A 25,230-nucleotide genomic window follows, 5' to 3' on the forward strand; every position below is an offset into this window, starting at 1 on the left:
GACAGTAGATATTTGAATGTCGTCATAATTAAAGTCGTTAATCGCGGCAATGCTTTTTAAATCCAACATCCGTTCAGCCTATTTTGGCGCAGCCTTCTGTTTAGCGATGATGACTTGGGGTGTCAAAGGTGTGAAAGGGTACCCCACGGGCGCCCCACAGGACGCGTGTGGAGCTATGTTGCCTTACCATGGACCTCAAGGTGACGACCAATTATATCCCAGCCAGACAGGCCCAGCTCCTTACACCATACAAGTCGCATCCCATCATGGGACCTACTTGCCGGGCAAGGCGATGAACGGTACGTTTATTGCAGTCTGTTTTACTTACTAAGGATTGAGAAGGCTTTCTGCATCCTCAGTCTTAATACTCCGACCTTACTGGTGGTAAAATAGAAATTATTATATTTCCTTGTGTAGTTTACAATGTATTTAATGTGAAATATGGATCTCATACGAAGAGTTGTACGAAGGGGATGGAGTCGGTGAAATAACTGTGTTTAAAGTATTTTCTTTAGTGGTCATTTCTCAGCCAACCATGACAGTATATTGGCTAATGACAGATTTCGTTTTGATAGTTTATGGCGTTTCTACATTTGATGGCCTTATATCAACATCTTTTGTCATTTTAAAAAATTTATGCGACCTACATCTGTAACTACATGTAGCTACTTGCTAGGAAATAGGGATATTACAATGCTCCATTTTATTTTTATTAGATATGTCTCTATAAGAAAAGATCAGCAAACCGTGATACCGTCTCAAACAGAAACTTACACCCTGCTAAAACGTTTGTACCTTTGCACCGGTAATATGAATTGTGTTATGTCCAATTCATGTATGTAACTTGCGCTTCTTTCAGTGACTCTCATTGGCAATGTTGCTTTCAAAGGCTTTTTGTTGCAAGCGAGAGTAACGAAAGGCAACACCCAAGTGGGCACGTGGTCTATTCCCAGTGCTATATCTGCGCATGCGCGTCACGTGGCATGCGGCTGCCATGACGGAGCCGTGACGCACAGGAACAATACAGATAAGAGAGCCCTTACGTTTATGTGGAATGCGCCCCCTGTCGGTACCGGGGACGTGAAATTTGTGTAAGTGTTTCAGGCACCCGCGCCCTTCAAACGACAACAGACAGATTTGCTAAATACTTGAGGGACAATCTGCATTTGTAATCGAACTGGTTTTTATACGTACATGTAGGCTACTATCGGTAATACGTTTGTTCGTAGTTCATACGTTCACGTCAATTAAATCAATTCGATTTTTATGTACAGACACAGATGTGTCTGTACATATAGCCATCACCTGCGTCTGTCGTCGCCGTCGCCGTCGTCGCCGTGCACTTTTACCGATAACACGATAAGTGGAAAACCGTTTTTTCTTTTGGTTTGAAACTTACAGAATTGATGAATATTCATAATACGCAGGTCAAGTTCGAAAATCAGCATGATCGGGCCATTTTTAGGGTAGTTATGCTGTTTTTTCACTTTTTTCAGCATATATGCAGCACCGATAACACGATAAGTGGAAAACCATTTTACCTTTTGGCTTGAAACTTACAAAACTGATAAATATTCATAATACGCAGGTCAAGTTCGAAAATCAGCATGATCGGGTCATTTTTAGGGAATTTATGCTGTTTTTTCACTTTTTTCAGTATATATGCCATATTACTTTTTGGCTTGAAACTTATGAAACTGATGAATATTCATAATACGCAGGTCAAGTTCGAAAATCAGCATGATGGGGCCATTTGTGGGGAAGTTATGCTGTTTTTTCACTTTTTTCAGCATTTATGCAGCAACGATAACATGATAAGTGGAAAACCATTTTACCTTTTGGCTTGAAACTTACAGAACTGATGAATATTAAAAATACGCAGGTCAAGTTCGAAAATTGGCTTGATTGGACTATTTTTACAAATTTAAAGTTATGCTGTTTTTTCCCATTATTCAGCATATATGCAACATTGATAACACATTTTAAGGAAAACCAATCAGCCTTTTGTCTTGAAACTCACAGGAGTGATCAGTCTTACTAGTATACAGATCAAGTTTGAAAATAAGCTTGATCAGTTAAGTTTTGATGAAGTTATTAGCCCTTTTGTATACAAGTGGTTTTTCTTCAGATTTAATTCTTAGGCATGTTGACAGTCTCATTATGGAACTAATTAGATATGAAAAAGTGTTGTTTTGACATTTTCTGCTTCTTAACAATAATGAAGTAATACAGGTTTTTTGTGAAAATTTTTATCTTTCATAGTTGCAATTTTCAATGTGGGACTTAGAGCTCCCTTGGGCATGGAAGCCTAGTGGTAATCAAATTTTTTTCTTAATGTCCATGTTTTTAATAGTAGATATTTTAAAATTGGTGGTATTTAATTAGTTAATCATTATGTAATGTTGCATCAAAATTGACAAAAAACCTACTTTGTGCTCTGCCACCATTTTCAAAGTATGACTCTGACTCTAAAAGAGTAAAGTTTTACTTTCTATTTTTTTAACTATTCTTACAAGAATGATTCTTAGGATTGACATACAGCTCATATTAGAAAACCAGCTCTATTGGATTATCATTTTTATTAAATTTATGCATTTTTTGTGAAATTTTCATTTTTCTCATTCTGGCACTTTCTAATTGAAAACTTGAACTCTGATGGGCCTGGAGCCTTATGCTTTTACTTTCATCAGTATTACCTGTTGTGCATAATTAAAATTTGATGTTGACTGTGCAGTTAAACATAATGTATTATTGCATCAGAATTGGCAGTCTCCTGTTTTTGTGCATTATTGTTTTCTGTTTTTCTTAAGGTGTGACTTATGGGCCTGAAGACCTTTGATAGACAAATTTGTGTGGTCGGTCTGTAAATTCCCCTTGGGTATTCACTAGGCTAATTTCAGTGATATAAACTCATTTGCCTAATTAAGTGGCCATAAAATGAAATTTCATTAAGCACACTTGTTGATATTTCCCTGTAAACTCCCAAAGGTTAAGCTCTCTGCTAGATAACATAGTGTCCATAATAAGAAAGCAGTGAATAGCAGCTTCATTGGAATTATATTTTTGTTGTTTTCTTTTTAATTTTTTCTCCAACACTGGCATTTTTAATATGTGATTTTTAACTCCCATCCACCTGAGGCTCTGCAAATTTTCAGTATTTCCACATAAGCAGCTGTATTGGTATTTATGTCTTTAAACACGCTGTAATATTATTTTATGCACTGTCATCATTTTTCATATATTGGGACTTTCATCATGTGAATTTTAACTCTCATGGTCCTGACACTGTAATCTTATTGAAAGGGTGGATTGAGACCATCTTCTGGGTCTCCTGGAAGACAGTCAGATTTTAAAGTTTATACTAACGGGTTTCTGTTGGAAGACCATCAAAATGGAGGATGGATCAACAAAGGAATACTGTCAGAAAATATCTCTGGATCTGCTCCTGTTATTGACCATGTTACCTGTTGTGCATGATTAAAAATCAGTGTTGACTGACTGTGCTATTATAAGCATTCATTATTGCATCAAAATTGACAAAATGACCTATTTTGCATCTTTTTTTTTCTGTTTTTTGTCTGTACATTTGACAGCTTTGCTGCCTTGTTTTGCATAGATTCTTTGGGCAACTGCTAGGGAACGGCATTCTTATTACAGTCACTCTCTTATGATTTGTTAAATGTCCTTAGTTGTTGTTGTTGTTTTTTTTTTCGCATCCGGGCCTCGGAATTTTAAGTTATATGTATAAGTAAATGTATTATCATTTAAAAGAGCAATATCCATGCGTTTGGAACCTGAATTTGTAAATGAATTTTAACTTTATTTTGCAGTGCCACCGTGGCCCAAAATTACAGCGTGTTCTGGGTTAAAATGACTACCGACATGATTGAAGAAAACAAGGTAAATCATTTTATTAATAACCACAGTTCGCAACGCGCGTGTATAGTGAGCTGTAGTGAATCGGAACTCCCTGTAAAATATACTAGTAGATTGTGTTGTGCGGTACCATACAGTCAGAGAAACAAGTCGTTTGTGAATAGATATACACTGCAGAGTGTCGCTACAGTTTTAAGACTGTATAAAAAATTTACGACTTTTCAAATTTAGGACTGTGCAAACTTAGATTGTGTGTTTGTTAGTCCTCATGGCACAAATATATGTAAAACTAAATACATAAGCCTACGTATCGAGAAACACTAGTGTACACTGCAATATACCCATGTGTTTATATTTAATCTGGCCGGTTAAATACATCCATGTACGTAGGCCTATAATCATTAGAATTGTTTTTCCCGGTTAAGTTTTATTATTATTATGTTAGTCATGATGTGTGAGGTAATTATCCTCTCAATGGTTGCATTTGTACTTTGATTATATACATATACAATTTAGCAGCAAGTAATATGGTCTTCACGGATGCCCTCCTCTCTCTCACTTACTCCGTTTGTACACGGAGAGAGAAAAAGAGAAAGAGAAAGTCAGACTCGTAGATGAATTCATTAAAACAACTCCTTTTTGATAATATAATTTTTCCAGGAAGACAACCACATCAAAAGTGGCGCCTGTGAACTCCAAGCTGCAAACGTGCCTATCGTCATCATCGCACTTCTGCTGCAAGGACTGGTACCATAATAAATTTAAAGTCAAACGTAGTATTTTTAACGTACCCCTGCCAGTTTTTTTCATCAAGATTGCGTCTTGCATATTGTATTACATGTACTGTTACAACATATTCGTATATGTTTAACTGATTTAAAAACAATAAGCGTGGTAGGCGCTCTAATCCACATCAAGGTTGAAGATGTTTTGACTGTTTACAGTACGACTCCAGAACTTTGATCCCTTCTTTTTCATTGTGCTGATAACGCTGAATCCAGTGATGAAGGAGAAGGTTATAGTACCTGGGAAAATTCACAAGTATATCTGTCAAAAACCTTAAAGATATCAGGGTCTATAAGAAGCATGATCAATTTAATGCAATCGTGATAATAATAATAATAATAATAATAATAATAATAATAATAATAAACTCTATGCATCGTTCAGTTTGATCTTTGTGTTGTTTCGTTATACCACATTGCTTAGTGCTTCGGTTATTAGCCAATACAAGTAGGTAAATTTTATATGACATATGCCCCATGTGTTTACAGACATTTTATCACTCAGTTTAATGTATTCTTTACCATGAGACAATTTTCACTAGCTACCTTGGTTTCTTGAAGAATTTATGATATTTCTTTGTATCTGGCGCGGGGAAAATTCTTTCAAAGTCACCTCTCCGATGGTATTCGCCCACAGTTTCAACTAGCATCCTGATATCGTCTGGGGTCAATTTGTCCAGTATACTTTGCTGGGCTACCTGCAAGAGTATCATTTAATGAATTTCTCCAGACCTTTAAACAACGGACTGATGGGTTGAATATTTTCCGTGCTGCATACAAAATTTTCATATTCATATTTCTTCACTATATGCTTTTTCGTCAGTGGATTACTACTGTGGTCATGACATCTTCCTGGTGAGGACTTCTTTCATTAAATTGTTAAAATGAACAGAAAGAATTTGTCACCGAGCTCTTGAACTTTAATCCAAAAGAAAATTCGCCCTGAAGCTAAAGTAGATGAGACAGAATATAATTAAATGCCTGAAGTTGAGGCGCTTTTACAATTTTGAACAAGGACTCTTTCAGACAAGCAAAGATGAAGAAGGTTAGAAATTACCTCGTCGGTGATGCCAGTGTATTTCGCATGTTTTGTCTTTTCTTCGTCTGTGAGCGGCTGTGTCCAAAGGTTTCTATTCATTACAAGGTGTTCTGGAACCGCGTCTTCTTCAGTGCTAAAACAAACAATGACTTAATTAATGCACGGAAAGCGAAAAACGAATGATAAATAGATTTTACCCTTTTTGCCTATAGCACAATATCATAGTGTCTAAAAGATATCACAGTGTCTAAAAGAGTGATCATGTAATTTTAATAATTTAAGTGACAGGCACAAACAGATATGCTCTATTTCAATGATCGCCAATATTTTTCTTTTGGATCTTTAAGGCAGTTTTGGTTTGATGATGTTATTTTGCTTCGCTGTCATTCTGTTGCAATTTTAAACATAAGCAACGTTCATTGTCAATGTTAAAATCTAGTACGGTTTTATTTGTTCTGTACACTGATCACATCTTTCATAATAATAATAATAATAATAATAATAATTCAAAAATACTTCCAATCCAGCATTGGCATTCGCCCAGCCTTCAAATCACTATACTACAATAACCTTTTATTCTTTTCATGTATCAGCGTTTCATTCTCTGTATTATTTATAGCACTAGGTCACCTGTGTTTCAGTTTTGGTAGCATCTCTGCAGCGGGAATCTGGACCCCAGCCAGGTTGAGCATAGACGCCAGCATGGGCTGCGTCACCCTTTTCAGAATATTCCGCGGAAACCTGAGGAAAGACTTTTTCTTATCAAAATATTAAAAACCCTAATTAAAGTCAATAAAGACATTTCTGTTATGTTATGACTATTGTTAGAAAATTAACTGTTATAGTAACCTTGCATTTCCCCCTATACATGTAGCTAGCGCCGCCCCTTTGTATGAAGAAAAGATATGAGACTCTACAAAGCGTAACGCAAGCTCAAGCCTGTATGTTGCTAGGACGTCGCTTCTTGTCTGGAACTGTTCAAAATAGATATATGTAACATTTAAATGAGTTTTTTTTTTTTTTTTACCTTGGTGATACGTTTACTTCCATAAGCCATGCCTTCAAGTCTTCATCAAGGAGAATGTCAAATCCAAATAACTCATGTACACTGTATCGGTTCTTTATGAATGCACGAGTGCTTTTTCGCATTTTGGCTTCACCGCTTGAATTGGGAAGGAAGAAAGAAATGAATGCATCTATAACGCAAATTTATATTGGATAAAAAAAGGAAAGAGGACTGCTCACACACACACACACACGCACCCTAAAAAAACATTAATTGACCCAAAATAAATCGTAAACCAATTTAATAAAATTTGGCAAAAATTGACAATTAATTTATTAACTTTTCTTGGGTGAGCATGACGTTATTAGTTTGATAACGTAAAAAATATGTTTTCCTTTATAAACTTTAGAGTGGTACAAAATATCACAGAGTGTACTCTCTGCCCTACAGACAAACAGTGTAAATTCTTTCAAAACAGATGTACTTAGAATGTGTATCATATATTCAAGCGCACAAACCTGTCTGGCAGCAGAGTTCAGGTTAGCTGTCCTCACGGCTCTTATCTCACTTTTTTTTTTTTTTAGAATAAGATTAAAGTGTACTTACGTTAAAATAGTTTTGATAACCACATCTTTTATACTGTCCCAAATAGGTTGGTGTTCAACACCATATTTCTCTTTTAAATAGCCCCATAGCCAGGTAAAGGACCTGAGGAAGAAAATGGCGTGGGATATATAATAGAAAATCATTGATAAATCAGCGTAAATGACTTAAATATACATTTATATATTAGAAAATGTGAAGAAGATGGTTTAATGAGAAGTGTAGTATCAAATAATACGTACAGTACAATAATACGTACATGTATAATAATACGTACAATCATAGTTTTTCTAAAGACGAATATTAATCGTGAATTGCCGCGCAGGAGACACTTCTCTTTAATAATTCCATTGCCAGTGGCGGGCTGAAGTTGCTGACGCCTAATACGAAAGTGTGATCAACATTGCCATATACGTGTACATACAGTGTGTACAGACACAGTGCATGAGCATTTGAACCTTTCCCATACCTAGATCGATCTAGCAGGATGGACCCAATGCTGAGTTTTTTTTTTTTTTTTTTTTTTTTTTTTTTTTTTTTTTTTTTTTGCAAAATTGCTTTCAGCTTAAGCGGCTCTAATGGCTGGCACGCCTACTGAGGCTGTGAGGTGGTAATTAATCTCGTTAAGCAGCTTCAGTGGGCGTGCCAAACATCTACATGTTGGCCGCTTAAGCTTAAAGCAATTTAGCAAGAAACTCCTCGGAGATGGGTCGATCCTGCTAGATCGATCCAGGTATGGGAATTGGGTCTTCCATACCGTCTATTTCCGCGTTCCATATTTTCATCGACGAAGTAGCCCGAGTCTTCTGGGACCACGTCGCGGTTTGTTAAATGTATCGCTCTGTTGTGTAGGTCGTCCATTGTGTATCTAGTAAGTGAAAACCAAATAAATAAGAATTAATCTGGCATTTCCATATAAATGACACAGGAAATTTTGATTTGATTCACAGATTGCACTGTCTAATGAAACGATGGGAAAAGTTAACAAAAGCGTATTAAGTTCAACAGCAACGTTTCTAAAATTATCATATTTTTGTTACTGTTTCATAAAACAAAAAATAATAATAATACTTCGTCCAGTTTCCTTACCAAAGAATTTAAAAAGCATGTATGCATTTGAAGATTCCAACACACACACACACACACGAGAGAGAGAGAGAGAGAGAGAGAGAGAGGGAGAGAGAAAGTAAGATGTACTCACTTTTTAGCGGATATTCGAACACTTCCCTCATTTAACAAATATATCCGCAGCGGATCAATACTGGTGACATGAACATACAGCCTTAAGTCCATCTTAAAGCCATCGCAAAGTATTGGATTAGGGATATACCTAGAAGAAGATACCTAACCGTAAATAACTAACACTAAATATGCTATTCGACCTTTATGACATCAATCCTATGGGCGAATTATTATTATTATTATCATTATTATTATTATTATTATTATTATTATTATTTTGATGAAAAGACCAGAAGGTTTTCCAGTTGTGGTCACGCGTTTAGCTCGACTTTTTCCGCTTCAACGCAACAGGATGTTAACCAAAACTGTACATGTATAATAATCCAACGATTAATAAGATAACTGCAAGTAAATAACCATGCATTCAAGTTACTCTCTGACCCCAGGGTCCGCTAATAATCTGGTACAAAATCATTGCACCGGGCCTTTATTTTAATTTTGTATGCTATTTTAGAGGCCCCTGATATCAGACATAAGGTTCAAATAAATATAAGTGACCTATAAAACATTAATTTTTGATTTTACAAAATTGTGTGTCATATTAAAAATGTTTTGATTTTTTTGAATATATATGTTACCTTTGTACAACGACATATTCGTTTTCGGGAATCTGTTTCCAGTCGTTTACAACTTCAATCCCATTTCCTCCAAATGTGCATGACTGTCCAAAAAGATAATTGACATACATGAATATCAATATATTTTATGTATCATCTACAAAAGTAATCATCCAACATATAATCCAATACTAAAACAACAGCATTGTACTTCACCGAACGCAGGTCGAGTGTGCATGTTTGGCTGAGTGGGTATGTGTGTGCACGCACGCGCCTGCGCACCCGCACCGCTGGTTCAGGGGTTCATACAGCATGTGAAATGACGTAATTGCTGATTTTTCGAGTTTGATTTTTAACACGTGCTTGATTTAACGTGTGTTTGAGCTATAAATGTTCCAGCACTTGCTCTTCTGTTCGCTCTCAATATATGTTCACATATGTGACGCGAGGGATATTGAAAGTGAAAGGCATGAGCGTAACATAGCTCAATTGCTGCGTTAATGAAAATCAATTATATTGACAATAATTTATATTATTCATTTTAACAACATACCGGTTTCAATATCCATGCACCTTTTTCCGTGCTGTCCCACGCCCTTTTCAATGATATCCTATCAAAGGGTAAAATAAACGTTCTAGGAAAGAACCCATATTCTTCACTACCGTATTTGATCTTAAAATGCAGAAGATTCCCGGCGAGTTTATCTTTACAACCCAAGATCCAACTGTCTGGAAAGTGATTAAACTGAAATAGAAACAGACATTCTTTTAAAAAACTATTATTATGATTCACATCACAATATTTGATATTGCAGCAAGAGGCCGATTCTGAGAGGCGAATGGCACAAAATGTCAAAAATAAATAAAGAAAGAAATACAACTTCCGTAATTTTTTAGACAATTGTAATTTGAAGTGACCTTGAACGTGAAGTCCCGGGCCCTTCAGGATGTTGGGTAATACGGGCCTCCCACAAACCAAACATATAGAATTTAAACCATTATTGAATTGAAATGATTTATCTATATAGTCCTTTTATTCTATGATCTGATAATCTTGAAACACGCTTGATTCCCTTGGTATGGTAAAAAAATAGTTGGATTAAATTCTTATGGTTCAATTCCGAAGGTATTTATTATTATTATTATTATGATACTAAATGAAATCGTCATTACATGCACCTTCTAACCTTTTGATACGGACGGACCATTTGATAGTACTTTGTCTCGTTGATTTGATAAGGAAGACTGAAATAGAATGTGTACTCCCCTGCATCTGAAAACGAATTATTAGAGCATTAAAGTTAAACTGTGTTCATATAATTGCGGATTCAGGACTTGAGTAGATGGCAAATGCGTCACGCAGCCCCTCCCCTTGATTAGGCTTTGGACACCCCCCCCCCCCCCCTTCATTTTATCTTCTTTCCAAAAAACAGTATAATGGGAAAAACGAGATAAAAAAAGTAGTTTGCCAATTCCTGTGCTCTTTAAGGCAAACATTCCTTGGACAATCCCTCCCCCCGCCCTCCGCACAATTATGGACCCACCTTTGTCTTTCTTTGTATTCAATGTGTAATAAGAAAAAGGGAACATTTGTTCTTAGCGTTTAACAGAGATTAATGCCAAAGTCGATCTTGTAAATTTGAAAATGTACAGTCTTTTGTATGCCTGTGTATTGTCATGTTGTTAAACAGGCTCCAAGGCAAAATACTGAAAGCAGCAGTATAACATATGAACACTGCCAGCTGAAATATACATGGACCCCCCTTTGCTTCCAAGAGGAATAGACATTAATCATCATTAAGGCCAACAATTAATAAAAAACATTGGACGAGAGTGAAGAACATGTCCTTAAACGTCAGATTCCTTTCTTTGTAAGGCTGTTATCATAATTATGGCAACTATCATCAACTAACCTGTACTATGTGTAAAACCAGACCGTGAAATATAACCTGCTATGACGGAAGACGGATCACCGTAATACTTTAGCCGGCTCCGTATGGCTGGTGGTAATTCCTCCACTGTAATATGAGAAAATGACTAAATAAGAAATTAATTTTATGATGGATTGGAAAAACATTTCCGGTTGAGATGCTGCACAATAAAAGGAAATACATTTATTAACGAAAAATCGCCAGCATTTCTCAATCATGTAGAAACTGTTATTTTTTCTCTACTCGCCTTGGTGATATCTGTACATTATACACTGTAAACTATAATTATTATGAATTACATGAATATAAGGATATTATTACTGCTACAAGAACATTTACTACTAGATTCGTGGCACTAAATTATAAAAGGTTGCTAGGATTTTTTTAAAAATTAAAAAATAATATGAAATGTGTTCTAATTTAAGCAAATTTCCTCAGTAACCCCCCCCACCCCACCCCAATGTACGTAGGCCCTACCTTGCTGGTCTGGCCTGACAAAGTTTATCGTTGGTGGAACATTAGAAAATAAACTAAGGGTCAACGCGGGCTGAGCGATGTTCTTTTTTTCGTGCTTTTTGGCGATTTCTTCAGTTAAAGGCGACACCGGTTTCCCGGAGGGACAGTCGTTGGTTCCAGACGATGACTCCTGGCCCTCACCTGCCTTGGTCGCACACTGACCATCTGTGGTTACCGCAGGGTCACCTTTTCGAAAAAAAAGAAGAAAAAACTTTTTAAATGGCATTGCTTAATGCTGAGGTGCGAATCAACGCACAGCAGATGTAACCACCGTGCGGTACATTTATGCGACAAGAGTGTGAAGAATGGTAGAGATCAAACTGAGAAAATGTACGTTACACATGTTCATGTCAATGAACGTATTTAGCCCATCTGACTTACTTTGCCTCTAAGTACATGTAGACAGTATAGTACCCTACACTACAGTAAAGTACTGCTTTTCTGACTATGTAATTATATCAACCATCCAATGACAGGTTATATATATATATATATATATATATATATATATATATATATATATATATATATATATATATGAAGGCCAGTGATACATATAGCTTTAAAATATGTGAATGTATTACTTTGGTAAAATGTGCAATATTACTATAAATAAAATAGGGCAAACAGATATGAATGTGAAAAAACGTACCTGAAACATGTTCACCTGAAGCTAAAATCACTAATACAAAAATGCGAAAAAACTTGTCAAAAAAGCCTTTGCACATTTTCATTAAATCCTTATTTCGTTCGATGACGTTGCAGAAAAAATAAGTTTGAATACAATTAACCTTTTACACGCGCTTATGCAGCCAATGTGCGTAAATGATAGCGTCCTAAGAGAAGTCGTCCACCGTTAAAGTAGTGACTTTGCAGTTTTATCAATTGAAGAAAAGCGACGGAGTCTGATACATGTGTGACCGCCTTCTTCAAACCCATGCATATGTAATTGGCACACCATCTAGGTACAGACTGGTTCAAGTCCGCAATTATTGAAATTATCTATGCATCCATGCATGCCCACCACATGTACATTTGTCGGGTATCGGAAGTCCCCATCTCCATAATCGGCTGGTTTAGATTGTAGATGGCGTAATTGTCGGATCTCTGAAATTACCTGTGGAATATGCTCAATAAGCAAAGGTCTAGCCTGATTAGATTTCTGCTACATAAAGGTGTTTGAACTCGACTGATAAGAAGAAAAACACCTTATCTACAGTAGATGCAGCGGAACTGAATACGTGCAAGGGCAAACTGATATGAAAACACATATAACATGAAAACACAAGTGCCGGTCCCGTGACAACGATAATCTTCTCGGTTAAGCCACAAGAAATCGGTTTGTGTACATTTATTATTTACCATATGTAAGCGGCGCATCTGAAACATGCGCGCGTACATGATCGCCCAGGCTCTAGGTTAAGTATTTTTCCATCTCTCCGCACACTCATATACTAAGACCCTCTTGTAAAACGTTTTCCTCGATAAGAGTAAAGACAGGCATTTGAGGACATTCCCAATGTTTCACACGTTTAATTTCACAATTTGCGTCTCAGCCGATATATTTTGATGTCGTTAGTCTCTTCTTCTTCAAATACGATATCACAAGTGCACATTATTTGTAAGAGAAGTGAATAAACTATCAGTATGCCTAATTGGTATCTCGACTGTGAGATAAGGCTGCAGACGACGTAGACCAGTAATCAAGAACTCCCCCATTATAGAAAGGCTCCAGATAAGAATCTTTCAGTGCTCTCATATTCAAGACTGCTATACCCACTGTCCGCCTTACTCGCATTGTACCAGTTACTCGCATTGTACCAGTGCACAGTAAGCTGCATGTTTTAGACCGTTGAGTTTTATTTCCAAGAACATGACAAACGCACGGTTATTAGCGGTCGTTATATTTTTGAAAGTTTTTGGATCAAGTGCGGACATTACAGGTAAGTTGCCAAAAATATTGTGCTGATTTATTTATTGGAAATATCCCTGGACATATTATTATGTTCAACGATCATTATTTGTGCACAAGAAATATATTTGTGAATATACTGACTGAACCATCTACCACCTACAGTAGAGGGCAATACGTAGGTTGACTCGTAAAATGTCACGGAGAATTTTTTTTTCAAAATAAATGCCAAGCTTATTTTAATTTTGGCAATATTGCTTCTTGTATATATAAAACCTAATAAATGGTATTCGTCCAGCAAACGATGTCCACAGTATCGTATCCATGGGGACGGATCCCACGGGATTGGCTTCCTCAACCGAGACGCGTACGAGCTCTGCAGCGGATGCGTGTTCAGAAAAACGACGTAAAGGGCCTGTGGCTACAGATACAAAGCCAGATACACCTGCAATGACAGATCAACACCACGACTGTGATAGCATAAATAAAGCAAAGGAAGTATTGAAAGATGATGTCATACAGCGTAAAGATGACGTCATACAGCGTGCGCTAACTCCAAGCTTGTTTTCTAACGTCCCGCCAACCATTCATTTTGTGAGGCAAGAGGAACAAGGTAACTTTTTTAAATTCATTTTATCTCATGCATTGTGATGCTGCAGAATATACTTCAATTCCATTGCATATACTTCATTTCGTATTTTTGTATTCGACATCTGTTACTTTGTTATTTATTTATTTATTTATTTATTTATTTTATTTATTTATTTATTTTTTTTTTTTTTTTGCCTAGATTCATTATTTCTCATTTCTCCCTATCTTTTTCAATTTTTTGGTTCTCTTACATTCTTTTTACCCTCCTTCCTTCTTTCCTTTTTTTCAGTTTCAATCTTACAGTTTATTTATTTCAGTCAACTGTAATCACGCAGTGACGTTAATTTCCCTATATTTTAGTGGAGGAACTACCGACTGCTGCAAAGAAACGTTTAAGATACTATCACAGTATAAATAAAGTCATTGAAGAGTTCGTAACCAGAGTTGGTTTCACACCAACAAAAGGTATGTTGAGTCTTTGTACACTGATATATAAGCGAAATTAGACCGTGACCGTAGAACTGATTCCCGATTTCAAAATGGCGGACATAACCTGTTTTCCAGCCCCAAAAAAGGAGGGGGCAAATTTAACCAAAGGTATAAAAATTGTACAAAAAGTTTGCTCCCTCTTTTGTCGATGACTGAGATTCACGAATGTATTAAAAGTGATTGAAGAAATGTTCGATAATTGTATTTGTCCAATATACTGGTACATTGTATAAATACCCAATTTTTCGTAAACATGTTTATTCTTTTAAAAAATTTACCTTCAGCCAAAATATATGACAGTATACCATTTGGTATCACATCATAAGTGACATATTAAATTAGCAATAAAAACTACTAGTAGTATTCGGTGCCTGAAATTTTATTTCAAATTTTTTCTTGTCCTTTACAGAACCCCAGATACACAGCTTCTACTTTGGCCAACCTTACCAGCTACACCGGACAGATTCCTATCAGACGGTTAAGCCGCACCAAAAGGTATGGATAAAGTTGTAATTGAAGCTTTAGCTTCAAATTCTGGCTTAAAAATTGTCAATATTAATAACAGCAATTTCAGGATGTGCTGAATACAACCAAAAAAAATTAAATAATTAGAAAAAACAGCATGTGAACGAATTGAATCAAAGCTTGTATTTGCATGTAATTTAAACTAAATAAGTTGTTATTATTTATTTTACTTGTTTGTTTGTTATTTGTTTCTTTGTAGTCTATTGTCCCTTTTTGCAAGCGTACTTGAAACAGAGACCCTATTTTCAGGATATATAACACTAAAAAGTGTCAACGATATTTTCAGTTCAATCATTTCCCAGACTGCTGGGCACTTGGTTGCAAACATCATCTCGCAGACAATCTACAAAGACATAAACTTAGACATGGCGAAGATGAATTTGACTTCGCTCCCCAAACTTTTGTCTTACCGCGGGACAAGGATGTTTTCCTGCAAACTTTGGATGAAAGCGACGAAGATCAAGCGTGGATAATTAAACCGGTAATAATGCTGGTAGTGTTAATCAAAATAAAAACAAGAACGTCATAAAACAAGACATTCTCTTGGATTGCTAAGGGGGTCAGTAGTGTAAAAAAATCCATTTATCATTATAAGAGTGAACTGAATAAGCCATTCAACAATATGCAGTAAATAAATTATATTTAAAATATAAATAAATAAATAAATAAATAAATATTCAAGTGAAATGTCTTTAATGGATGCCGAGGCCTTGTTTAAGTTATTATTATTATTATTACTATTATTATTATTATTATTATTATTATTATTATTATTATTATTGGCAAGTGGTAACACACTTTTCCATTCTCCAGGCTTGCAGTCATGGTGGGCAGGGTATTGAAGTGATAACCAAAGGGCAGCGGGTGATCGTAAAACAAGAATCCGTCGTACAAAGGTAATAATGGAATGTATGGGACAGAACCGCATGGGTGGAACGACCGAATATGAGAATGGTTGACTGCCGTTTTTGAGACTGGAAATGGGGAGGACGTTTGGGAATGATTTACTTAAAGGAGTGCAAAAGATGATGTCTTATTATGGGCGTGTGCACATTACATGTATGACAGCATGTTTATGACGTCATATTTCGCCGAATAGACTTATGAAAATAAGGAGGGATCTGAAACTATTATGGCAATAATATTTTTTTATCTACTGACTCTAGTTATTTAGCAGGACACAAATTTATTTTAATTTTTTGTATTACGAATAATAATAATAATAATAATAATAATAATAATAATTATAATAATAATAATAATATTATTATTTGATTTATTTGAATTCTAAAATTCAGTATAATGTACAGTTGGAATTACATAAAAAGAACCAAATACGTAAAAAGTTTCCATGTTTGATCATAAAGATGCTGTTATTTTTTTCTTTCTCTTAATTGTATATCTCGTCACCACCAGGTATATACCTAACCCCATATTGATAGACGGACATAAGATGGATATCCGAGTTTACGTCCTCGTGGGGAGTATAGATCCTCTGAGGATCTACATGTATGAGGAAGGGCAAGTACGGATAGCTCATGAAAGGTTAGTACAACCGCCCTCTCGCTCGGTGTCGTACTAGTACATGTACCACAATAGGGGAGCATTTCAGTGAAGTCGGTAACTCACACGTTTTGTGTAATATTTGCATAACTTTTCAGTTTGTTTTAAATACCTGTTGATTTTGTTCTCCATTGGAGAGTAAAACACCGTGAAACGGCGAAAAATATAATAAAGGGACAAGTCACTGTCAGGCAAATTTTACATGAAATGTATGCGTTACAGACGCGACTGAAATTTTTAGATATATTTTTTGTTGAATAACCCCTGTATGTGTGCTTTGTAAGATCATCGGCCAGTTTGGTTGTGGGCTCAGAAGGTCAGCGATAAGCTGACCGATAGTGATGAGAGGTCAGATGGATCACAGCAAAGGTGATTATCGGTGCTTTAACACATCTCACATTTTTAATTTTTTTCTGCCTTGTTTTTCCTGGTAGATGGTACTCTGAGAGATTTGGTCCTCTGAATGCTTCTAGGTTTTTTTTTTTTTTTTTTTTTTTTTTTTTTTTTTTTTTTTTTTTTTTTTTGTGACACTGTTATGTGCATGCACAGTAATAATCAGGATAGCATAAACATGCATATATTTTCTATTCTATTTTATTCTTCTATTCTATTGTTGTGGTGAAACCAATTAAGTGAAACCAATTAAGAGAATTCAAGCTAAATCAAGAGCAAAAATGTATGTTTATTCACATCTTTCTTTTGATTCAGATATTCCACGGATAACTTCAACAAATTGACGACGCATCTAACCAACTTTGACGTGACCCTTGCGAACATTAACAACGACGTCAAAAACGCCGCCAAACACAAACGGTGAAATACCACTTTAAGCCTTGTTACATTGGTATTCCCAAAGAAAGAAATGATTGAAATTTTAATAGAAGATAGATTTAGGATTGATTGTGTGGAACACATTTATAGCAATCGCTTCCATTGTAAATTTTTCTTATATTGCAGCATTTCTTGGTAAGCTAGTGAAACTGGATAGGATGTTTAAGCACCTCCTTCCACTGCCAAAATCATTTTGGTAAAAAATTGTGAATTTGGAAATATAGAGCATCTTCTTTGAAAAATGTGAAAAAAGTCATGGCGAGAAGGAAAGGGTCCTCGATCATCCTGCCTCCGCTTTTTTATTTATTTATTATTATTTATTTGTACTGTGCAGAATGTATGTGATATCGCAAAAACGAACAAGTGTTAATGAGTTTAAATAATGACTAATTTATATTTATCTACAGCAAACCGCTGTCGTGGTTTTGGGAGCACAGTGGTGTCCAACGACAGCCAGTGTGGGATAAAATCAAGGACATCGTTATCAAGTCAATCATTAGGTACGAGTAAGACCTGGAACATTTATAATTAATTACGAAATTATTCAATTAAAAAAATTAGATTGTATACTTAACCCTCGTAGGTCATCATTATTTCTTTTACTTTTCATCCATTTTATGATATTTTATAGTGGGCACAATCTTAAGCTTTGACACGTGACATCCTCATTTTCTAGATGGTATTTCTTTAAGAATATCTATCACATTATTTTATAGCTAGCCTATTCACAGACATGATCATCACTTAACATAACTGATCCCCAATATATTGAAATCTATTTCTACTTAAACTTTATTTTAATTTCAATTTTGTCATTAACCTCACGAACAATTCTCCAAGCAATCCGTGCTTTTGCCACGGACACGGAAATAAACATTGTGATTGTTTTGTCATTGTTGAAGGTACACTCCATGAAATTAAGTCGCCAAAATGGATTTTCCCGGGAAAATAAGCGAATTTGTCGTACTTACAAAACATTATCTAAACCTCCCTGGACTTACATATTCGACCTTTAATTGAATTTATAAAGTTTTAATTTAAGTTTAAAATGACTGGTCGGTCATTATAAAAGAGACCATATTCCTATAATCCCCAATAGAAATATCTACATCATGTACGCTCCAGAAAAAAATATTCTGATCAACTAGTCTATCACTTCCCGCATATATCGCCCCGTGCCTATGCCCCCCTTCCCTGTTGCTCTCCTTTACAATAATATGAGTATCAATAGTGCTATCACAATTATTACTATCATATAATCATAATTAATTCATTTAGCTACTATTAATTATGATAACGCAGGCGAGCACATAATGCTGTGGCGACGTGCTGCCTGCTTGGAATTCATTTACTTTGTATATCTTTACTTTATATATATATTCCAGGAGGAAAATCATTTAAAGGTGTATGTAAGGTTTTATAAGAAGCTAGGGATGATAATAATAAGCATTTTGAGGATGTTCATATCCACAGAGTGTACCTTTAATTATAAAAAAAAGTGTATATTTTGCATTCAGCGGTGAAGCAAAGATACGAGACGCAACCCTATCGAACATGGCAAGCAGATACAGCAACTATGAATATCTGGGATTTGACATTTTTCTTGACGATGATCTAAAACCCTGGATTATGGAAATCAATACGTCGCCCAGGTTAGTAGACCGTTGGTTTCATATAGCTACTCGATGGGCTGCACTCTTCCTTTTTATTTTTTTAGTTTTGAAGACGTGTTTGTTTAAAGTTCGTTTTGTTTTAAAACCAAAAAGACCGAGCCTAGGCAGACAACATAAAAAAAAAAAAAAAAAAAAAAAAAAACTCAGGGTTCCGTTTATAAAATCTTAACAAAATTAACGTAAGAGACCATAATTTTGTTTTACTTTGTTCCAAGATAAATCAACAGATTTGATATATGAAATATTTTGTCTCTGTACGATCTAATTCAGCTTTTCTCTTTTCATTTTTATTTCATTTCATTCTATTCTTTTTCACACTGCATCATAATAAGACTTGCCATTACGCAGTGCATTGTAAATGTCTTCAGAACGAAAATAGAATAGTTTTATTGTATATTAGGTTTTATTTTTCTTTTAGAATGACTTATAGAACATTAAAAGACATGAAGAGCCGCATGTACAGAGATTTGTTGAACCTGGTTGGCGTTCAGATTCCAGACCAAGATTTAGCGAATCCGAAGGAAAAGAGGTAACGGTATGCTTTACATTAAACTTGACCATAGGACCGGTGCGTTAGTCCGCTAGGAACCGTAGTCTGTTCCCAATTACTTTGTAAGGGTGACATTCGCCCCATATAGTAAAGCCAATACTCCAACTAGCCCTAACCTTTAGTTATCATATGGGGCCCGGACTTTCATTACTAGGCCTAAAACTGACAGTGTGCCTTAATTTAGAGTCGTAATTTTTTTTCATTTCAATTCAGAATAAATATGTTTAGTCCACCAGAATAACACCACTTTTACCTTATTATCATAAAAGTATGCGCACTTTTTCGCTCATTTAAAAAAAAAACAATATTGTTAATTAATCTTTTTTCAATTTAATTTTAATTAAGATTAAAATTGGCTTTCATAGACCCAAACTTTGTCCGAATTTTTTCAAATCTCCTCGGGCATTTCTAGATGTCATTTGATATTAACAGAACTAAAAAAAAGATCATGTGCTGGGACACATATCCGTACACAGTTGCCGGCGTGCATGTTTGTATGTGAGCTCATATGAATGTGCACTACAGAATTGTCGATAACATGCCATTCAGCTGCAGTATTACAATACGGCAGAAATATTTATTTTGCCCTCCTCCCCCCCCCCCCCCAAAAAAAAAAAAAAGAAATAAAATAATAAAAATAATAATAATACATTCAAAAATAATTCTGTTGTTTACCATTCATCTTGATATTTTTTCCAGCAAAGACACGTTTCCAAAACACCTTGTTATGGACCACCGGCTGTGGAATTACTCTCTAACTAACGAAGAAAGGGAAAAACATGATACCTACACAGCCATTAAAGACGAGGTAGCTATATTTGAAATTAAAATCATTAGTTTTAGGTTATCCCTTTTCCTAAAAATAAAGCCTTGCGACTTTTATTTCATACTAGAGATTATTTAAAATGTCATTGATTTTGGCATTAAGCAGCAAATATAGTGCGCATTTCGAAGGGCAGGCTCCATTAACTGGTTTCTCAAACAAAAATGCCGACTAAAATAAGCCAAAAATCCTTAAGATTCTAACAATTAAGAAAACTTAAGACACGCCAGTGAAAAGAAAAACGAAACAAAACAAACTGTCCTTTGACTTTCACAAGGTTGCAATCACATCCCTGTGTCACTTGCCGTTGATCACTCTTGTTTGTTTTAACAAATTCATCTCCCTGCGAGAGAGAGGTCGTCTAATTCATTTCATTCACTTCTTATCTGCAGCAGATTGTTTTAGACCTTCCTCTTTTTTCCTTGTCAAATAACGTCCATCAAATTTTGCGTGCAAAGTAAAATAAAGATTAAAACTGAAACTCTGTGTAGATGATGTATTTGAGAGAATTAAAGCACTGTAGTAAATTCATCTATATGAAGATGTAACTGTTCATCTACAGAAACTCCAACAAGCCATGCTGGACGACCTGAATCCCGATGATATCCGGATCTTGATCGAAACTATGGATGAAAACAACCGCAGGGGCGGGTTTGAAAGAATATTCCCAACGCCTGACACAAAGAGATATCACAAATTATTTGAGGGCCCAAGGTATGTCTTTATTCTAGCAATAGGATTCTATTGGATTGTTCTGTATGTACGTGTATGTAGGCGTATGTATTGTATGTACGTGCACAGCATGGGATGTTGGTAATGTACGCACACAGTGCCACATTTGCAGAAACCTGGACGTTTTATCTTAATATACGTGACCTCAGAAGATCTCTCCACCTTGTAAAAATTCTGTTAAATCTGTTCTACTTTTTTTCAGATATTATAACCTCCTCCTCCATCACTGGATTCAACGTTATCAGCACAATGAAGAAGAAGGGATCAAAGTTCTGGAGTCGTACTGTAGACAGTCAAAACATCTCCAACCTTAGGGAACCAAATTTGATAATCCTGGTATAGCATCAGTTGTGGTCATGGATACGACGTGCTGTCGTATCCGCCTGAGGACTTCTGGCATATCTTTAAGACTTGATAAAAAAAAGGAAAAGACAGCAAAAACTTGTGATAAAAAATTTAGATGGACGTGATTTTATTAGGTGTACAATTCTAGTAATTTACTTTTTTACGTCTTTTACCCTTGAGGTGCTAATAAATAAATAAATAAAAATTAATTGATGGAACATCGCTGCTTTGCATTTTGGATTTCTTTTTACTCTAGCGGAACGTCAAATAAAGACTCGTTGAAGCCGTTACCCTCACCCTTAACATAATAATACGTACTGGCATCTGTAACGGGTGCAGCAAACGTGCCGAAGTGTACATGTCTTGGATTTGTGTACAAGACATACAGCGAATGAAGACTTGAAGACTTGAATGAAGACTTGTTTTTTTTTTTCAAGATTAACAAGTACATAATTTAATATAGACCTGTTTTGGAGCAGTATCTTTAAGCCAAGACTACACATTTGTATCCTTGTCTAACATGGACAATAAAGGAGATACACTGTGCTTGTAGCTGTTATGATGATTGTTCCACAAAATTGTTTTCAGACCTTTCCATGACAATTTCTAATAGATCAAGCAGATAGATTGCACTAATACCTGGCATCAAATGCCAACCGAAGGAAGTACGTGTTTCTATTTGCTGCGACAGGCTACGGTTCACATTTATTTTCAGAATGATTGCCAATATTCTTGGTACCCCAGGTTTTTATGTAGACCAATGCGATCTTCGTAGATCTACGATATAATATTTTATGGAATTCAAGAAAGACGAAACTAATATGCGTTGAATTTTCAAAGGTAAAATGGCGATTTTCTGATCGAGTTATTTCGAGTACTCGATTTCGATTTCATCCCATTGATTTATTTTAAAATATTTAAAGAAGCACATCTTCAGACAAAAGGTTTAGCAAAACCGACTTGAACCAGAAAAAATAACTTAATGAAAAGAATGGTTAATTGATGGGAAATGTATAATAAAATTAAAAAATAATAAAATAAAATAAAATAAAATAAAATAAAATGAAAAACGATACAGGTCTGAAGAGCATTAATTATCTGAAATAAAACTTAAAAGGAGCATGCCTTGTGGACATTCATCTAGTCTCCGAGATTACTAATAGGTCATTAGCAAATGTACAGCAATCTCAAGATACTTAAATCTCGAGATGTATCCCAATTAAGCTTCAAAAAAGCATTTATCGGCCCATGTTGAGTTAATGAAAATGAACCGGCTTCCAGCTTCCGCAATAAACAGTTCACCCGGGAAAAGCCTGGCAAAATGTGACAAAGCCGCGTTTTCCGTGATGCCGTACAAAGCTTAATTGAGTATGGGTGGCATTCGCGGTTTTAATCTTAGCTTCGTCCAAGATAGCAGACTTACTAAATATAACAAAGTGAGGCTAGTCACCACTAAAAGCCCGGTTGTCTATAGTAACAGATTGGATCCTCATCCCTACGTTCACATTCCTCTCTCCATTGGTAGCTGGCCTAGGATTAGAATTCCTCCAACACGTGGACCGAACCCTACAAAAACATACCATTTCTTTAAGGTGCTCACGAAATTTGCTCCCAAACAGACCATAAATGAAGAAGTTGACGGCCGAGTTGAGCATGACCACGTCGCTCAGTAAGGGGAAGGTATAGGGGTTGGCCTCTGTGGGTTCCGTGAATGTATGCATGAACTGGGCTACCGACGTGAAGAACTGCGTCAACGACATCAGAGCGACGATGATGACCACGATTTTCGTCAGCTCATTCTGATTCAGGTTTCTCACTGCCGACGCCCTGCCGTTCCGCCTCGCGTTAGAGAATGCAGAAGAGCGTTCCCTCAAACGTCTCAGGATTTTAACATTCAAGATGACCACCACCGACACCGGCACAAACAACAAAAATATCACGTACAGGGCGAAACGGTACAGAATCTGGTACAATCTCCAAGATGGCGACTGCTTCATTGTTGGAACCATAAAGCAATAGACCGTCGTGGAAGCATTGGGGTCCCCGCACAAACGATGTCCTTGGAAATCTGTGTCTAAGAACTTTGGCAGATTGAAGATGGTGCCGAGAACAACAAGCGCGAACACGGGAAGGTACCATTTTGAAGGGGCTTGTTGCGGGCCGGCATCCAGGTGGTCCGAGCAGACGACATTGTGGCGTTCCAGTGTCACAAACACGGCAAGATAAATGACAATCGTACCCGGAATGAAATTCAAACCCCAGACGTACTTGTAGTACCCTTGTATTGAATGGAAGTAGCTTTCGAACCAGCCTGTGTAGGGGTAGAGTGACGGGATGTTATACATAATGAACTGGCACAACAGCATGGCGTTATCGTTCACAGCGAGGCAGATGAGGAGAAAAGAAGTTCCAGATTGAACCTCCATCCTCGCGAATACCAGGATTGAAGTCGTATTGAAAATGATACCGACGAGGCAGATGATGCTTCCAATGACGCCCCCGACAAGAAACGTGTAAAAGTTCAGCGACTCTGGGTAAATGTTCAGGGTCCTGTAGGGATCTGTAGAAAAATTGCCCATTTCGCTCGTAGCGGTGACATTCCCTTCCATGGCAGCAAGTTTCCGCGACGTGTTCTGTCTAAACAGGTGTTTCTTGATGTGAGACTCGCGTTATATGTCGATCGTCTTCTTATATCAATCCTGTCTAGCATTAATTTCTTTCCTGCGAATATTGATGCTGTTGTGGATTATCCTGTCTTACACTGTAATGTCCTTTTTCCGGATAGGTATTAAAAATGGATTTTTGTTATGTCGAAACATATATGTCTTCTTACTATTTTCTATTTCGCCCTCGCTGGCTGGGGTTCACAGTCAGAACTCTCTCTCTCTCGGATCATATGTACATGAACCCGGTACACATCTACGCTGACGTTTGCATCCTATGTGTACCATGCACGTGGGAATAAAGGCAAGCATGAAAAATAAGAATGGGAGGCGACAGATTTTTTTTTTATAAACTGTAAGAAAGAAGGCGCACAGCAGAAAAATAACTTATGTTACACATGCTATTTACGAAGACAACCAAACAAAACCGATCCGCAGAATTTGGAGAGTTAAAGTGATTAAGTAAAACGAACAAAAATCTCTTTTTTTGTCAAATAATATGTACATATTATGATGACAAATATCTAACATAAACTACTAGTACACCAGACTCCATTCAGATATCACTTAAATAACAACATGACGCTTTTACGCAGTATATACCTGTATGTCTCTTTATATGCCGTATTGACTCGATCTTTCCAATGGGGAAATTGTGAATTTTACTGATATCGTATTTTTTCAAGTCATGAATTCTTAAAATCAGAACATTCGTACTGAGTGGTAGCAACAAAATTATATAACATTTCTTTGAATACGTCTCAGTACCTCTCTTAGCCTGTTCAGTACACTCATTTTACCTCTGTTAATTATTTCAAATGACACCCTTTTAATTAAAACTTAGCATGCGAGGCGCTCACAATCGAGGTAAAAGATTAATTAAATCGCGCAAGAGATGCCACTTTGGCGAGACAAATTGTCCCATTGCACTGTTCATTACGAAATCTGGAATCCCGGTTAATTCCATCAAATCGTTCG

The 25,230-nt window shown here is 36.2% G+C and overlaps 4 protein-coding genes across 4 annotated transcripts; 2 read left to right on the top strand and 2 right to left on the bottom strand.

The window, feature by feature from the left end:
- The first annotated feature begins 50 nt into the window (after positions 1–50).
- On the top strand, positions 51–4,800 carry LOC106164273 (putative defense protein 3). Its single transcript, XM_013542142.2, has 3 exons — positions 51–299; positions 860–1,091; positions 3,831–4,800. The coding sequence occupies exons 1-3, from the start codon at positions 107–109 to the stop codon at positions 4,105–4,107; spliced, it is 702 nt and encodes a 233-aa protein (XP_013397596.2). The 5' UTR covers positions 51–106; the 3' UTR covers positions 4,108–4,800.
- Positions 3,887–12,534, bottom strand: LOC106164270 (tubulin monoglutamylase TTLL4). The gene is made up of 14 exons (XM_013542130.2): positions 12,208–12,534; positions 11,517–11,741; positions 11,022–11,126; positions 10,296–10,381; positions 9,662–9,853; positions 9,130–9,212; positions 8,511–8,639; positions 8,067–8,177; positions 7,313–7,414; positions 6,728–6,862; positions 6,331–6,441; positions 5,719–5,833; positions 5,208–5,359; positions 3,887–4,901 (listed from the first exon to the last, which is right to left on the bottom strand). Exons 1-14 carry the CDS (start codon positions 12,287–12,289, stop codon positions 4,790–4,792), a joined length of 1,740 nt encoding a protein of 579 aa, XP_013397584.1. The 5' UTR covers positions 12,290–12,534; the 3' UTR covers positions 3,887–4,789.
- A 771-nt stretch (positions 12,535–13,305) lies between these two features.
- On the top strand, positions 13,306–22,135 carry LOC106164269 (tubulin monoglutamylase TTLL4). Its single transcript, XM_013542129.2, has 14 exons — positions 13,306–13,498; positions 13,766–14,080; positions 14,419–14,523; positions 14,957–15,042; positions 15,359–15,553; positions 15,886–15,968; positions 16,489–16,617; positions 17,344–17,448; positions 17,874–17,966; positions 18,984–19,118; positions 19,558–19,668; positions 20,389–20,497; positions 21,075–21,226; positions 21,447–22,135. Exons 1-14 carry the CDS (start codon positions 13,429–13,431, stop codon positions 21,556–21,558), a joined length of 1,800 nt encoding a protein of 599 aa, XP_013397583.1. The 5' UTR covers positions 13,306–13,428; the 3' UTR covers positions 21,559–22,135.
- Positions 22,136–22,422: 287 nt separating this feature from the next.
- Positions 22,423–24,457, bottom strand: LOC106164274 (FMRFamide receptor-like). The gene has a single exon (XM_013542143.2). It carries the CDS (start codon positions 24,196–24,198, stop codon positions 23,032–23,034), a length of 1,167 nt encoding a protein of 388 aa, XP_013397597.2. The 5' UTR covers positions 24,199–24,457; the 3' UTR covers positions 22,423–23,031.
- Positions 24,458–25,230: the final 773 nt, after the last annotated feature.

The sequence above is a fragment of the Lingula anatina genome, chromosome 5, assembly GCF_051362555.1.
Source record: "Lingula anatina isolate TDL-2025a chromosome 5, LinAna3.0, whole genome shotgun sequence".
NCBI lineage: Eukaryota > Metazoa > Brachiopoda > Lingulata > Lingulida > Lingulidae > Lingula > Lingula anatina.

What these genes read in the sequence shown, in the direction of transcription:
- LOC106164273 (XM_013542142.2), top strand. Translation starts at nt 107, where the DNA reads ATGATGACTTGGGGTGTCAAAGGTGTGAAAGGGTACCCCACGGGCGCC. An exon ending in GCCGGGCAAGGCGATGAACG is followed by an intron (nt 300 to 859) that starts GTACGTTTATTG and finishes CGCTTCTTTCAG; the next exon opens with TGACTCTCATTGGCAATGTT. An exon ending in ACCGGGGACGTGAAATTTGT is followed by an intron (nt 1,092 to 3,830) that starts GTAAGTGTTTCA and finishes TTTATTTTGCAG; the next exon opens with TGCCACCGTGGCCCAAAATT.
- LOC106164269 (XM_013542129.2), top strand. Translation starts at nt 13,429, where the DNA reads ATGACAAACGCACGGTTATTAGCGGTCGTTATATTTTTGAAAGTTTTT. An exon ending in ATCAAGTGCGGACATTACAG is followed by an intron (nt 13,499 to 13,765) that starts GTAAGTTGCCAA and finishes GTATTCGTCCAG; the next exon opens with CAAACGATGTCCACAGTATC. An exon ending in CGGTTAAGCCGCACCAAAAG is followed by an intron (nt 15,043 to 15,358) that starts GTATGGATAAAG and finishes CGATATTTTCAG; the next exon opens with TTCAATCATTTCCCAGACTG.
- LOC106164270 (XM_013542130.2), bottom strand. Translation starts at nt 12,289, where the DNA reads ATGAAAATGTGCAAAGGCTTTTTTGACAAGTTTTTTCGCATTTTTGTA. An exon ending in TTCAGGTGAACATGTTTCAG is followed by an intron (nt 11,742 to 12,207) that starts GTACGTTTTTTC and finishes TTTTTCGAAAAG; the next exon opens with GTGACCCTGCGGTAACCACA. An exon ending in CTACCAAAACTGAAACACAG is followed by an intron (nt 5,834 to 6,330) that starts GTGACCTAGTGC and finishes TGTTTGTTTTAG; the next exon opens with CACTGAAGAAGACGCGGTTC.
- LOC106164274 (XM_013542143.2), bottom strand. Translation starts at nt 24,198, where the DNA reads ATGGAAGGGAATGTCACCGCTACGAGCGAAATGGGCAATTTTTCTACA.